Source organism: Lipophrys pholis (assembly GCF_963383615.2).
Source record: "Lipophrys pholis genome assembly, chromosome: 4".
Classification (NCBI taxonomy): Eukaryota; Metazoa; Chordata; class Actinopteri; order Blenniiformes; family Blenniidae; genus Lipophrys; species Lipophrys pholis.
The window spans coordinates 34,324,392-34,339,639 of record NC_137637.1 but is presented as its reverse complement, the minus strand read 5'-3'; the positions used below and the strand labels follow the sequence as shown (position 1 = coordinate 34,339,639).

Here is a 15,248-nt window from a genome sequence, read left to right as displayed (position 1 = left end):
TTGCAGGGAGGGGCGTGACGTCACGGGAGAGACCGGGAGGAAGGAGCGGACGGATGGGGAGAGAAGAAGAGGGGGAAGGAGAAGAGGGACGGAGGAGAGAGCGGGGGGATGGCAACAAAGGAAATAACTATCATTATAAAAGAAAACAATCATGACTCTTATAATCAACACTCGGTTTTCTATACATCATCACGGTCGCTCGGTTCCCCCACACAGTATGCGGCAATAAATGACCAGCCGCCCCGATAAGGTAATTACCATCTTTCAAGTCTTTCTTTAAAATAATTTTTGTCGCACAGCAAAGTCGATCGTGTTGTAATCGCCTTCAGTTCCTAGTGTAGCGTCACACTGACGAAATCGTCGAAAAGCCTGAGAGAAAAATAAACAATGAAACCACATGTATGTATGCATGTAATTTATATTTGGCAATTAATCCTTCAGATTTGGAAACGCTAATGACACGTTGTCTTTGTAAATGCCCCGAAAGCCGTCATTGTGCTCCGGATCGGCTCCGTTGGGTCCGTTTTGAGTTCACTTCATGTAAAATTAAAATGGAAACAGGCGTCATGAGAGCGGTGCCGCATAGTACAGTAGAGTCACTGCTGCCGCGCCGCGCAGCGCAGCGCCGCGCCGCGCACATGGGTTTTGCGCACAGCATGCGCACTGGTTGCAGTGCGTCGTGCCCGTCGTCACTGTCTGCCCGTGACTGCAGTATCCTCATATCACTACATTACCATTAGCTGCTCTAACTCACATGTAGAGCATGTAGAGCAGGAGACTGTGCGGCACTAGTATGACCTCTAATGTGAACATTCAGCATTTCATCAGGTTTGCATCAGAGCTTCAGCTCCAGCTTACCCTTGTTCGTCACTCTCTCATGTGCTGCAGTGTAAGCTGGCTTGACGGAGATGTCATCTCCAGGCATGGGCACCCCGAGTGACCCCCTCTTGGCCAGCCCGGGGGGGCGGTTGTCCACAGCTCAGGAAGGTATCTGGAGGAGCTCGCTCCCCAAGACTGCCAGCTTCCCAACGTCCACCACGCGGCACCTCAGTCACCGGGCCAACAACTTCCAAAGACAGCCAAAGCGCAGGAAGCTGATACGACCTTCACCACCTCCGCCTCCCAACACGCCCTGTCCCCTGGACCAGCTGGACCTCAGTGAGCTTCCCCCAAGACGCACCTTCCAAGAGCTGCTGTTCAACGGCTGCATCCTGTTTGGTATTGAGTTCAGCTACGCCATGGAGACGGCTTACGTGACTCCCGTACTCTTGCAGATGGGCCTGCCTGATCAGTTCTACAGCTTGGTGTGGTTTATTAGCCCCATTCTTGGTAAGTGTGCCGCTGAAGGACTGAAGCATCTGGTCCACAAGCAGATGTGATGCACAGTAATGCTGCTCTGATGGTTCCTGTGATGTGCTAAGTGTTTTGTGTTTGGCTTGAAGGATTCCTCGTTCAGCCTCTCATAGGAGCATGGAGTGATCGTTGCACATCCCGGTTTGGGCGAAGGAGACCTTTTATTTTTGCTTTGGCCATCGGTGAGTCATAAATAAACAGGGCTGGAGTGATTTTGTGCATTGCATTTGCATAATGTTTTCAATAGACTTGTTAAATTGGCAAAAGAAGTGGATGGTACTTAATTAATCTGGATGCAAATCTTTCTTTGAATATATGAGGATTCAATTATATCAGAATTTTTGAATTTCTCCTTCTAAAGGGGCGTTGATTGGTCTGACCCTCGTGCTGAATGGACGAGATATCGGCGGCGTCCTGGCTGACACAGCGTCAAATCACAAGTGGGGAATTGTCCTGACTGTGTGTGGTGTGGTTCTGATGGACTTCAGCGCTGATTCAGCTGACAACCCGAGCCACGCCTATATGATGGATGTGTGCAGTCCAGAAGACCAGGACCGGGGGCTGAACATCCACGCACTGTTGGCAGGTGAGAGAATTTTATGAGACATCAAAACTCATAGAGATAGAGGAGCAAACGTGATAAATCAGCTCGTTAAGAAACAAAATGTGTCTTGTGTTTTCCTCCTCACAGGACTGGGAGGCGGGTTTGGATACATCGTGGGTGGCATAAACTGGGACCAGACACAGTTTGGAAAGTCAATGGGGGGTCAGCTGCGGGTCATTTACCTGTTTACAAGTATCACTCTGGTGTTCGCCACAGCCATGACTATGATGAGTATCCCTGAACGACCCCTGCCACAAAGCCAACAGAGCAAGAACTCCAGCAAAAACCATCTGAAAAGCCCCAGCCTCCCTCTTCCTCCCTCTCCTCCTGTCCCCCCTGGACTGACTCTGGGTCTGGATGAGGAAGACGAAGATGGTCTTTACAGCTACAACTTCTCAAAGTCTCACGCTGGTAATTCGGACGCCCTCGGCCATTCTTGCAGCGCCAACGCGCGCCTTTGTGCCGGCCTCACGAGTCCCATATCGCCCCTGAGTCCCCTCACTCCCAAATATGGCAGCTTCATAAGTAGAGACAGCTCGCTCACGGGCATCAACGAGTTTGCCTCCTCGTTAGGAACCTCCTACATAGACAGCGTTCTCATAGACTGCTACACAGGCCAGCAGACGCCGCAGGGCTTGGCACCGGGCTCCAACGCCATGCCCCTGCCTCCAGGGGACTCACCGCCTCCCGAGGAGCCGGGGAGCCAGGCAGCAGGACAGACCCGGGCCGACGTGGTGCCTCGTTCAGCCGAGGACGCTCAGGAAGCAGAAGAGTCTCGGCCTGATGGAGATGCAACGGCTCCGGGTGTGGCTCAGGGCCCAGCCGGGGCTCAGGCCGGGGCGGGGCCGCACCGGGGCTCCGCCGCCGGCATCCTGAAGAGACCCCAGAGCCTGGCGCTGATGGAGGAGCCAATGGCGACCCAGATCGTCGGGCTGGAGGATGGACGCAGGAGGACGGTGACTTTCAGCCAGCAGGTCAGACTCACTTCCTCGCATGGTTTTGGGCAGCTGGACGCTCAATTTTCAGAAAAGACAGCCGATAAAATAGTGGACGTGTTTCTAAAAACCTCTAAAATATGTTTCTAATGACCGTCACTATTTGTCTCCGTCTAATTTCACCTGAATTCATCATTTTTCGTCGAAATATAGCGAATTATCGGTTCGAGTACACGACACACAACTGACTTGTATTCCGCCCGGTAACGAGCAACGTGATTGGTCACTTGATACCATGTGGTTTATATGTTTTGAAAGGCGGCCTCTGATTGGGTCGTAATTCTCTGACTCATTCTGATGCGTTGAAATGCTGAAGCAGAGACGAGGAACTTCCTTTCCAAGATGCTGAGGAATTCTGTCGCCTTGCACGGCTGCAGCCTCCACTGGTGTGTGAATGTGTGTGTGAATGTGTGTGTGAATGTGTGTGTGAATGTGTGTGTGAATGGGTGAATGTGATGAACAACGTTAAAAGCCCCGTTTCCACAGTGCCCCTTGGTGCCGGTACGGGTCAGGTCGGAACCGGTTGTTGTGCGTTTCCACTGACTCAGAACTGTTCCCAACCGGTACCATTGGTAACCATTTCTCGCTACCCTTCCACTTGGGGTACCAGGCACAATGTGCCGGATATGAGGGGGAGGAGCTTCAACACTGCCGTCTGCTCATTGGTCCGTGACGACCGCTGTTCTCCCAGCAAGCAGCCATTTCCAATCAGTTCTTCTCCAGCAATCAGGAAACTTTTTTGAAAATGTCCCGTTATGGCGTCACATCCTGCATGATTACGCAACCGTTCATAACCCCGCCTACATTTCAAACCGTTCCCTGTGCAATGGAAATGCGGCACTGATACGGGTCTGGTTATGGATAGTCAACCCCCACCTGACCGGCACCGGTACCAAGGGGCACTGTGGAAACGGGGCTAAAGTGCTCTGGGGCTGCTCACGCAGCTGAGAGGTGCTCTATAAGTGAAGTCTATTTACCATTTATATCTGCAGAATCCACACAGGTGATATTAATTTTATGGACCTATGATCTATCTATTTCTTTAATTCCAAAATAAAATGAGAAAAGGAAATATATTAGTCTTAAGAACCAAACCACATAAAGTTTGGATGGACACCAGAAACACCCATTTCTGCCTAAAACCATGAAGAATCAACACCGACTGGATCTCTTCCTCGAGTCCTCGCTGCAGTATTTGAAACACGTTGTGTGTCTCCGATGAAGGTTGCAAACATTTTGCTGAACGGGGTGCGCTACGAGAGTGACCTGGGCGAGAACGCGGAGACGGGAGAGTCTCAAATGTCGATGAAGCTGCTGTGCATAGCCATCTACAGAATGCCTCCCTCTCTCCGGAGTTTATGCACCAATCACTTTTTGGGTGAGAACGATCGCCGCACGCTCTGGATTCCCGAAAAACGAGTGGAAATGTTTTGACGGTGAAACCTTCCGGTGTCTCTCTCTCCCGTGCAGGCTGGCTGTCCTTCGAAGGCATGCTGCTCTTCTACACCGACTTCATGGGCGAGGTCGTGTTCGAAGGCGACCCCAAGGCGCCCCACGACTCCGAGGCTTACGAGCGCTACAACGCCGGCGTCAGCATGGGTTGTTGGGGAATGTGCATCTATGCATTCAGTGCTGCTTTCTACTCAGGTGAGCGCTCTGTGCTGCCCTGCGGTTGGAGACGTCGTCCCTTCGGTCTGTCTTCACGTGTCTTTTATCGTCTCCAACTTTCAGCCATACTGGAGAAACTGGAGGAGCGTTTCTCTCTTCGCACTCTGTATTTTTTCGCTTACCTGGCGTTCGGTTTGGGCACCGGCTTGGCGACGCTGTCCACCAACCTCTACGTGGTTCTGTCGCTCTGCGTCACCTACGGAGTGCTCTTCTCCTCTTTATGTACGCTGCCTTACTCTCTGCTCTGTGAATACTACCAGAGCCCTCAGGTCAGTAGCTACACGCGTTCCTTTTCTTTTAGCAACGCGTGAAACAAGCAGTTTTCTTCACTTCTTCGGGAATTGAGTTTATTCACGTCGTTGCAAAAGTTTAGATGAGCCGATTGCTCCCAGCGTTTTGGCTGCTACTCACAGAAAGTGTGTCCAAACCACCGAGACACAACTTGTTAAATGTCATTCGCATTAATTACGCCACATTTCCTGATTCGTTTCCGTTAAATTAAACCAACAGTACGCCCAGTCATGGACAGAAATACCTCCAAATAACAAAGACATACACATGAGCCGTGTCATCAGTTTTGCATTATTCAAATAGAGAACAATAAGTACTGTATAAATAAACTCAAAGAGCGTGTCACTTAACCACGACTCAACTATTTGACATTTTGGTTCTTGATTTTAAAGGAGTGTTGGTGTCTCCACCCTGTACACTCACGCAGAAACAATCTTGTCACAGTTTTGTGACGACAGCTGAAGCGGTTACTGTCTCAGCGTGATTCAAGTTAAATCCTTTATTAGTCGTACTCCCAACACCGCGTCACGCTAAACAGGTAAAGGCGAAGGGATTAAAGTAACGAGTTACACACAGCTGAAGTATCAGAATGATTTCAGTTCACCCCAGTTAAATCGACACCATTAACCTTTTACAGAGAACTCTTTGAAACACTTGGAAATTCAACACTTATTTAGGTCCGGCTTTAAAAAAAAATGTAAATTTGGTTCCTTTTATATCAAATAAAATCTGTTGCCTCATCTCAAATGTTGTGTAGAGTCACAACTACATTTATACTTTTCAAGATTGAAACACTCTCAAATATAGAGTTTAATTATTTGTGTGTTTTCAGAGACATTCAGTGGTAAGTGCTATTCTTCCACAGCATGACGCGCTTTCATTCATTTAAGTGTTTCAAAGCACAAAATGGTTTATCAGATTCGGTTTTCACCCCCCCAGTGTTTTCAGTCAGGAGGAGAGAAAGGAGGAAATCTGACAGTTACTGAATATGATTACTTTATTTAATTAAATGAAAAGCTAAAAACTTTCAAATGATGACGACTCCATGACGTTCCCCTACGATCACATGATAGAAAACTTAACATTTCAATGAATGAATTCACACAAAACCTGAAGAAGTTAAGTTATTGGAGTATCATTTTAACAAATATGCCAAATTTTGTACAAAATACTGTTCAAAAGTCACATCTTGGACTCGTATTTTCTCTTATAAAAGCAGCAACTGATTTAACTTTCTGCTTCTTTGTTAAACAATCCTGATCAATCCTGATCAATCCTGATCAATCCTGAACAATCCTGATCAATCCTGATCAATCCTGATCAATCCTGAACAATCCTGATCAATCCTGATCAATCCTGATCAATCCTGAACAATCCTGATCAATCCTGATCAATCCTGATCAATCCTGATCAATCCGTCCTTCAGTGTTTCACATTTTCACACGTTTCTTATCACAACATGGATTTTATATCCATTGAATGTCCCAAAAAGTGCTTGCGACAGTTTTATCCTCAACATAATGCCTCATAAAATCGAATAAACTATTCTAAAGACAAATTAGATCAGCCAGGTTTGGCCTGTGTTCCATATGTTTCACACACTTTCCATGTGAGAGGTGAGGAGCCACAGTCACTAAGGTCGTCACTTATAGTAAAACTCAGAAACTGGAAAAATGAGACTCCAGAAATCTGTTGGCATGAAGCCAAACAACGATGAAGTGTAAGAATGACCGTTTACAGGAAGCGATAATAGAACGCTTCGAGAAGCAGCCCCCTGCCGCCACTTCACTTTTAACGTTGTCACATGACAAGAAAGCAAAAGTGCTCATTTCCATTGCCAGACTCTCGTTCTGCTGTGTACTGGTTTGCTGGGCTCCCATTGGTCACGTGACTGAGGTATCTGTGTGTGTGTGTGTGTGTGTGTGTTTCAGTTTTGTGGCTCCTCAGAAGAAGGGACCAGACGAGGGATGGGGGTGGACATCTCTCTGCTCAGCTGCCAGTACTTCCTGGCTCAGATCCTGGTCTCCGTGGCGATGGGACCTCTGACCTCACTAGTGGGCGGGGCCCAGGGAGTCATGTACTTTTCAAGCCTGATGTCATTCGTGGGCTGCGTGTACTCGTCTCTCTGCGTGGTGTACCAGCTGCCCCCCCCTGAGGGTGAGCCCCCCGATAGCGAGACGCAGCCACTGTTGGTGCACATTTAGAATCTTTTTCTTTCTTTTTTATTTTAAATTTGAAAGAAAAAAAAAAAAAAATCCTTTTTAATTTCCTTTTACCTCACATTCACTCGCACTCAATGTCACACACGCTCTCACGCTGTCGCTCGGTGTCTGAGTGTGTCCACACACACACACACACATAGACACACACACACACACACACACACACTCACCGTGCCGCACACTGTACAGCACAATTTTACATATAGTTTGGCAGTAATCAGCAGCGCTCGCCTCAGAGCTCGACAGACAGACAGACATTGGCCACTGCTCTAAGTCATGTACACATGACCAGTGTGTTCATACAGTGTGTGTGCCCATGCATTTTCTCAACTTTTTGCTAAAATGAGCGTGTGAACTTTTTCGAATGTGCGTGTGTGTGTGTGTGTGTGTGCGTGTGTGTGTGTGTGTGTGTGTGTGTTTATTCTCTGACTGTAGAAAAGCCCGAAGCTGTTCCCGTCTGATTCTTTGCTGTGAAATCTTGCATCACTTCTTTTTTCTTTTCTTGCTCGTTTGCTGGATAGAAAATGTTGTTGACTACGTTTTCGGGCCTAACCACAGCTTTCCCTCCTTCTTATTTTCCTTCCTTTTATCAGTTGCCTAACGTCTGCATGAGCTGCATTTGTAACCTCCTGAAGCCTTGTGTTGATATTTTGTTTTGGTCATATGGCCGGGGGAATGTCTACCTGCCTGTTTCTCTGAGTTAGCACACTAGCATCACACCTCAGGCGGGATTTTTCTGACTAACTGAATGTGCTGCCAGCGACCGTTCGAGTCTCCTGCCGTCGATCCAACAGCTTCTTTTGCATTAATTAGCGAAAAACAGACTTAATATTCACACAGAGCTGAACAACACATACTCGGTGTCTCAAAGGGCTTCACATTGTCTGAGTGTATTCCGACACAGTCCGCTCATTTTGTCTGCTGACCAGTGTGCTATCCCCAAATTTCACACTTTGGCGCTGGGCGAATGTAGAACTCCAGCAAAGTAGAGCCGTGACTAATAGAATGAAACACACATGCACACTCAAACATCACCCAAACGTTTAAAAAAACAACAACAAAAAAAAAACAACACAGAGAAATGTGTGCTGGTGGCAGTTTGTCTCTGGGGCCTCACTGAGCCATGGACAGCCCTGTGAGCTGTCGCCCTGCTCCCGGCCATGCGTTTGTAATAATGACAGTGATTCTTGTCATTATCAGGAAGAGGAGAAGTTGAAACTGGGGTGTGAATCAGCATTCAGTCGGAAACCCAGCAAAACAGAAGAGCAACAAACAAAGAGAAGACTCATGTGAACTATGGGTCATCCTGGAGGTGGACGACATAAAATAAAAAGACTTTGGAGGGTCACAGAGCCAACAGCAAGCGCTTGTTGTCATCATGAGGGTGCATGCTTAAGGTAGTTGGCTTCTGCTCAGCAAACTCAGTGTAGTGATCATCACCTTCAGTTTCTTAAGACACGTCCCAGTTTCTGACTGGTAATCTCACCTCATCCATCTCTCATTCTGAAGGAGCCACGTCGTCATCATCAAAATGGTACACTCAGTTTATTTGGTGCGTCGGCTGTGCCGTGGCGAACAGCACGCGTCTGTCCGGCGTGGACTTCAGGGCTTCACCGAGAGGTCAACTTCAGTATCTAATATCCTGTCACGCGATGGTTTCACCGGCTGAGCAACCCAATGCTCTGGCGCCTCAGCAGAATGTCGATAATTGCCCCCTGGACTGAGCGGATGCACGCCATGCTAATGTTTCTGAGGAAACAGTAACTGTACCGATCATGCTGTTGCAGCTTGCTTGAGAAAGAATCGAAACACAAAAGTTTTTTTTGTGTTATATTGTACCACCATTGCTTAATATTAGCAGTGTTACTGTAAAAGCTACGTTGATTCAGGGTTCAGTTCTAACTAAAAACGATGATTTTGCCACTTTTGACTCCTGTGTCTCAAAGTCATTTCGTCTCTTTCGACTGGAGGGGCTCGCTGCAGTTCCGCCGATGCGCCACACGGGGGAGCCAGTGAGCGGGAGACGGCAGGCCGGTCTGTGCATTCTTTTCCATTACCAAGTGAAAATTATTCCTGCATCGAGCCAGCCATTTTCCATGTTAAGAAAAATTGGGTCAGGTGACATCATCGCCCTGCAAAAAACCCCACTGACGACGTGCTAACAGGTAACAGACGCAGGCGGATTTAAGTAAAAAGACAATTTTATTTGTTCATCAGAATATACAAAGCAGTGGCTGAAGTAACCGAATGCCATTCTGGTTCTGAAAAGGGCAGTATTGTACGCAAAAAACTGAGCTACCCAACCGTAACGTAAAACTCGTTGAAAATGTAAGAGAAACAAAGTAGAAATGGTACAAACTTGCGTGGAATGCATACAGAACAAACGACCAAAGCTTTAAGATTTAAGAGGGGTTAATTAACATTGCAAAATCCTGCCTCCACAGAACGGGGGTCAAACAATCTTATCACGGAGGTGCAAGCCAGAGCCCCTTTATTCATTTGCACCATCTGTTAACAGGGCAGCTGAGGATTAAATAGCAGCTCAAACGGAAACAAAAAAAAAAAAATAGATCACACCCTAACTAATAATGCTAACAACTGTCCATTACCCCCTGCTTAAAACTTATCTTTGGTCCTTTAAGTGTATCTGAGAGGTCAACATGAGCCTTGGAGGTGAGCAGCTGCCTGTGAGTTATGAATCCTCTGGTCATCACGGAAATAATAGAGTTTGTGCTTTTTTAAAACATACCGATATATAAAACCTCAGGAAATGAAATAAACTGATCTCAGGGTGTGGCCCGGTTTGTACAAGTAGAAAAGAAAGCTCATTTTAAAGACCAATAAATAACATTTCATTTCAAAAAAAAAAAAGGATGCAGGGCCACTATGTTTCCAGACTCCAGTGCAATGTGATAACATGGGAGTGACGAAAAGAAAATCTGTCAGGAGAAACAGAAAGCACAAGCTCTACAACACGATGCTGACCAGGCTGGCGAGACAGCGCCGCGAACGAGGAGCAGCGTGGAGAACTAAGCCTCCACCGCCGCCTCTTTCGAGTCTCCATTCTCCTCCGTCTTCTGCTTTTTTGTCTCCCCCTTTCCCTGCGAAGGAAAAAAAAACAAAAAAAAAACACACGGCGCCCGAACCCCGTCAGCACAACGCAGTCCTGACATTCAACATAAAGTGATTAAATTGCACACTTCAGCCCTGCGATGAAGGCCTACCTCCTCCTCCTCCACCTCCTCCTCAGCAGCACGCTTCACAGGCTGTGCGTCGGTCTCCTCAGCAGGGGGCGCCTCCTCCGCTTTGCCTGAGAGAGTGACACAGTTTGACACTTCAGAAATTACAGGCTTTTTTTTTCTTTTTAAACTTTCGTTGTTTATCAAAGAAGGAGCCTTATTTGGACCCTGGCGGCCAGGGAAGCTACAAGTCAAGGCCACACAAGGAGGCGAGAAAACTCTCAGGGTTTAATTGATTTAACACAGCTGCTACAAGTCTAATCGATTTTATTTCAACTCACCGTCTCCATTCTTTTGCTCCTCCTTTGTGGCTTCCTTCGCTTTGTCGCTGTGATTGGCACCGTTCTGAAAAGGAGAGAGGACAATGTCCATGAAGAGGTAAGCCAGGCCCGAGCCCCGAACCCTGGAACCAACACGGCAGGATTATTAACTATAATTTCTTATTTCATATAATCTGAGTAGAGACCCACATGTACACACACCACTGGGGACTGTTTAAAAAAAGAAAAGACAAGAGAGGCATGTGTGTGGAGCACTTATTACCTCCCTGGAGGATTAAACTACCAAGCTGTGGGAAACCAAGACTAGAGAGAGAGAGAGAGAGGAGGGAGAGAGAGAGAGAGGAGGGAGAGAGAGAGAGAGGAGGGAGAGAGAGAGAGACACCAAAGGAGACGTCCAAAGGCTTGCTAGCTAACATCTGTGCCATTTCACAACCTAAACAAAGCGCAGCTGAATGGGAGAGAGAGAGAGAGAGGAGAGAGAGAGAGAGAGAGAGAGAGCGAGGGGGAGGCGGGCGCAGCGACACCTGCATGATGAGGGCTGCTAAGACAAAAGGCCATGAGGCTGCTGCTCCAAACTCACTGTGCCATTGGCAGGTGCGTCCTCACTGTCGGTCGTCTTCTTCTTCTCCTTCTCCTCCTCCTCCTTCTTCTCCTCTTTCTTCTTCTCCTCCACCACTTCTTTCTTTTCTTTCAGCTCCTGTTTAAAAAAAAAAAAAAAACACCAAAAAAAACCCACATTTCAATCAACCTCTATAATCAAAGAGTGGAAAAAAAAGACAGGAGTGGTCAGATGGAGGTGTATCTGAGGGATATCGGGTGAAAAACGGAGCGTTTTTGGTGTCACGCCGCGCGTAATTACGCAGCGGCGGCTTCCCGCCCGCAGCAGCGGCGGCAGCGGCTCGTCCGCCGGCTGGACCGCCGCTTCGCTCCTCGCTTTTGTCTGCTCAATGAGGTTCTTTCTTCCTTCCTCGTTTGAATCAAACACGTTTCGAAAAAATTATCCAGCGCAGGCCAGCATTTCAGTGCGTGCAGCTGCCGGCCAAACGGCATCGTTCCCCCCCCCCCCCCCCAAAAGCCCCAACCACATTTCCTCGGTTCCTTACGGTTTCAACTCGCAGCAAGTGAAGCTTTCGAGTCGAATTAAACCTTCAGCGGATAAATGAAGCACTGGCGTCGGCACGGCAACTTAAAAAAAGTTTTGTGAATCTTTTTTTTTTTTTTTTTAAAGCCTCGACGTTCGACCGAATAAAGAGAAAAGCTGAATGAAACGCACCTTGGCTGTAACCTCTGCGGCTGCGGTTGTGTCAACAAGTGTGTCGGCCATTGTTATTTCTGAGAATTAGTTGATATAATTATACTCCTGCTTTGAAGTGGGGGGGAGGGAAAAAAAAAAAAGACAGTACTTTGTTGTCTCTTCGTGTGGATAGTCCAAAGACGCTGAGGGAGAAATGATGTCTGCTCGTCTCCGCTTTTCTCCCCAGCTCGTTGAAAATCCACTCCCGTTGGATACAACGGCGCCATCTCGCTCCTGATTGGACGACGACAACCAGAGGGGTTTCTCATTGGATAAACGGGCTGTCACTCCCGCCGAAAGGTCCCGCCCCTTCGGTGCCTCGTCGTTGATTGGTTCGTTTTTTTTAAAGCGCTGCACTGTGATACCACCACTTTTTTTTTTTTTTTTTTACTATCCATCAGTTCGCGCTCGGTTTTTTTTTTTCTTTTTTTTTTTTTTTTTACTGAAACGTGAACAATGGATTTAAGTGTCTATTTTGGAAAAGTTCTAATCATAACCTTGACGTAAGAAGCGGGCGGACGCTGTATCCCACAGAGGGATTGTTGAAAGTATCCCGTTTTTCTCAGGGGGGCTGCATCTTTTGTCTTTAGTGCTCTTTCGCTGCAGAGATGGGGTGTCAAATTACATGCAAGAAAAAAAAAGAATAATGTGACGATTTGAGAAGCAGGCAGCCACTCCCCCTTTCTATATTTAACACTTTTAATGAAGTGTGCATACACTTTCACTTTTTTTTCTCTCACTTGATCACAAATAATGCAACTTGTGCGTTAAACCAACATCTTGACTGTATGATCCAAACAGCATTAATAGCAGGTTATTTATCAGAATAAATCCTTTTTCATTTGATCCATGGGTGGAAGAAAACTCACTCCACACACAGATCAGCTGAGCTATAAAATGATTTCCTTGGGATGTTTCTGCGTCCATCGGCGTGATGATTGGGTGTGGTGTTTGACAGAGCGTTGGCATCCCCAGCATGGGCATTTGGTTTGAGATATCTATCACTATACTTACAGGCAATTTTGAAGAAATCTAATCAAGAAATTCCCACTGTTAAAAAAAATCCTCTCCACAGTAGGCTTAGGGCCATATTAAACACCTCAACCAGGTACTAGAGGAAAATAATCTAAATTACTGTAATTACCGACTTTATTTTCATGTTAAAAATATCCCTTCATGAAACAATTCAGCTCTCTTCATCAATATGGTCACAATTTGGATCCTTGGTAAAAAAATAAATGATTACATCCCACAATGATTAATGTTGCCCGTCCCTGGATTAGACTGCCAAAGGTGATATACTCTTATTTTTGTGGAGCTTATATTATAGCTATATCTATATCTCTATATCTATATATGTGTGTGTGTGTGTGTGTGTGTGTGTGTGTGTGTGTGTGTGTGTATTAGAGCTTATATAGATATTTGGTGGCACAAAATACCGAGCCCTAAACTCACTGTTTATTGCACATTATTGGTGACTTCATGAGCAGAAAGCCGGAGTGTGCACGGCGGGATTATTTAACAACACGTGGAAGTGACGTGTCAGACTGCACAGCTGCCGACTTATCGTGAGACACTTTCTTTGAGAATTGTGGCTTTCACACGTCCCACTCGTTTTCAAGATGTGTTTACGACGAAAGAAGATTTTTGAGTTCTTTCTTGCTTCGAAGGTTTGTCCATATACCAAAAAAAAAAAAAACGTAATCCCATAAACAACAACGTCGTCCATCCATCTTCTGTACCGTTTTGTCCACCTGAAGAAAAATGGCCGCCGATCCCAGCCGACTGATGGCGAAGGCGAGATAGAATCTCAGGCGTATGTTTTTAGGAAGACATTGGACCTGCACACAAGAAAAAACAAGCAAATGTTAGGAGGTAAGAGCGTGGTCTCACCACAACAACACAAACAAGCTAAATATGGACGTGCCAGAGTGGACTTCTTCTCCCGAATCAACAATACAACGGGGGACCGACTTTGGAATTAAAAAAAAAAATGTCTACATCTTTGTTGACTCATAAATAAAACACTATTTAATCTCCTTTTTTTTCTGATCTCTTAATAACCAGTATTGTTCTCGCTGGTGCAGCTTTGCCAGGCCTGCCGAACGAGCTTATTTTCCTTCTGCTTCAAAAAGTGATCGGCGGTGAACTTCCTCTGCCGTCGCCACAGTTTCTCATCCAACTGTTAAACCAAAGGAAGTAGCGACACACGTCTGTGTGGCTTCTCCACTCTGCAATTTACAGCCTTTCCCCCTTTTTAATCTGGCCAGTGCCTCAGTGTCGGTTGGATCCAAAACGGAACCGACCGTGAAGCTCAGGTAAAAAAAAAAGCAGAAAACGCCAGTTCGCGCCCCGACACTGTTGACTTAACATTTAAAAATTCCTCAAGTTTCAACAACGCCGCCTGACCTCGGACAACCTGCGCCACGCCTCGCACTGTTTCCACCCACGCGTCTTCTATCCCCATGTTGCTTGTACCTGTTGTTTTGCGAGCGTCATCGAGTCCACCTGTTTGGCCGTGATGCACAAAGCGCAGCCTGCAATCTCTGCACCCTAACATCTGCACGTGTCGCGTCTGGGTCACAGACAATTCAACGCCGCGCTGCAGATGTTTGGTTCTGGGCTTGTCCCAGCACACCCAGACGTGACGGCGTTACTCAACTGCTCTTTAATTTCTACACGAGGGATGCGAAACCTCGTCCGCCGAGCCGTGCCGTGGCTCTTTCTGAGACGCCTCTGGGCCTCGTGTTGTCAGTCACCTAACATTTAAGCTGAAATGTAATTATGAAGAGTGTAATTATGCCTGGCGATCAAAAGAGCCGACTGTCAGTGGACAAGCTGGTTACACCGAGGGTTTTTCACTCGTGCGTCTCCTTTTTCTACCATATATGATGAGTATACGGGTTATTCATATATCACTTATCATTAGTTTATTTGGACGGGACAGTGCATATTAATGATCAGGCCATCTCTTCACCAGGTCGCTGTAAATATGGCGGATTTAGCACAATGCTAATTTCCTTCCGTCGTCCCACATAAAACCGTACAAGGTTACAAACGTATAAAAACAATAAAAACAACATGATAGAACAAAGATAATGAAATAATTCTTCCTAAAAACCTGCCATAAAGTGCAAATATTAAAGTGCTTACTCAGCAGTCTGACATAGGTGAAGTGCCATTTCAAAAAATATATATATATTTTAAAGTGCATGATTGTCCCAATGATCACAAGTTTGGTTGTTTGTTTTTTATTAAGTGACAGAGGTGGAGCTTTCTGGGATAACTGGAGATGTAATAT

At 46.5% G+C, this 15,248-nt stretch overlaps 2 protein-coding genes across 4 annotated transcripts; one reads left to right on the top strand and one right to left on the bottom strand.

Annotated features, from left to right (window-relative positions):
• Window positions 1–14: 14 nt before the first annotated feature.
• slc45a1 (solute carrier family 45 member 1) lies at window positions 15–9,056 on the top strand. 2 transcript variants are annotated; one of them, XM_080462430.1, is made up of 10 exons: window positions 26–250; window positions 889–1,329; window positions 1,443–1,535; window positions 1,715–1,939; window positions 2,045–2,931; window positions 4,177–4,330; window positions 4,423–4,599; window positions 4,684–4,889; window positions 6,843–7,068; window positions 8,334–9,056. In XM_080462430.1, exons 2-10 carry the CDS (start codon window positions 909–911, stop codon window positions 8,360–8,362), a joined length of 2,418 nt encoding a protein of 805 aa, XP_080318556.1. In that variant the 5' UTR covers window positions 26–250; window positions 889–908; the 3' UTR covers window positions 8,363–9,056. The 2 variants fall into 2 exon arrangements, with proteins under 2 accessions (XP_080318555.1, XP_080318556.1); XM_080462429.1 differs by lacking the exon at window positions 8,334–9,056 and having other exon boundaries at window positions 15–250; window positions 6,843–8,178.
• A 260-nt stretch (window positions 9,057–9,316) lies between these two features.
• On the bottom strand, window positions 9,317–14,690 carry LOC308109074 (uncharacterized protein). 2 transcript variants are annotated; one of them, XM_080462431.1, is made up of 6 exons: window positions 14,426–14,690; window positions 13,690–13,788; window positions 11,234–11,350; window positions 10,654–10,717; window positions 10,358–10,443; window positions 9,317–10,234 (listed from the first exon to the last, which is right to left on the bottom strand). In XM_080462431.1, exons 1-6 carry the CDS (start codon window positions 14,444–14,446, stop codon window positions 10,163–10,165), a joined length of 459 nt encoding a protein of 152 aa, XP_080318557.1. In that variant the 5' UTR covers window positions 14,447–14,690; the 3' UTR covers window positions 9,317–10,162. The 2 variants fall into 2 exon arrangements, with proteins under 2 accessions (XP_080318557.1, XP_080318558.1); XM_080462432.1 differs by lacking the exons at window positions 13,690–13,788; window positions 14,426–14,690 and adding an exon at window positions 11,927–12,502.
• Between the last annotated feature and the right edge of the window lie 558 nt (window positions 14,691–15,248).

What these genes read in the sequence shown, in the direction of transcription:
- slc45a1 (XM_080462429.1), top strand. Translation starts at nt 909, where the DNA reads ATGTCATCTCCAGGCATGGGCACCCCGAGTGACCCCCTCTTGGCCAGC. An exon ending in GTTTATTAGCCCCATTCTTG is followed by an intron (nt 1,330 to 1,442) that starts GTAAGTGTGCCG and finishes TTTGGCTTGAAG; the next exon opens with GATTCCTCGTTCAGCCTCTC. An exon ending in CAGTGCTGCTTTCTACTCAG is followed by an intron (nt 4,600 to 4,683) that starts GTGAGCGCTCTG and finishes TCCAACTTTCAG; the next exon opens with CCATACTGGAGAAACTGGAG.
- LOC308109074 (XM_080462431.1), bottom strand. Translation starts at nt 14,446, where the DNA reads ATGACGCTCGCAAAACAACAG. An exon ending in ACGCACCTGCCAATGGCACA is followed by an intron (nt 10,718 to 11,233) that starts GTGAGTTTGGAG and finishes TCTCCTTTTCAG; the next exon opens with AACGGTGCCAATCACAGCGA. An exon ending in AGGAGGTGGAGGAGGAGGAG is followed by an intron (nt 10,235 to 10,357) that starts GTAGGCCTTCAT and finishes TTTCCTTCGCAG; the next exon opens with GGAAAGGGGGAGACAAAAAA.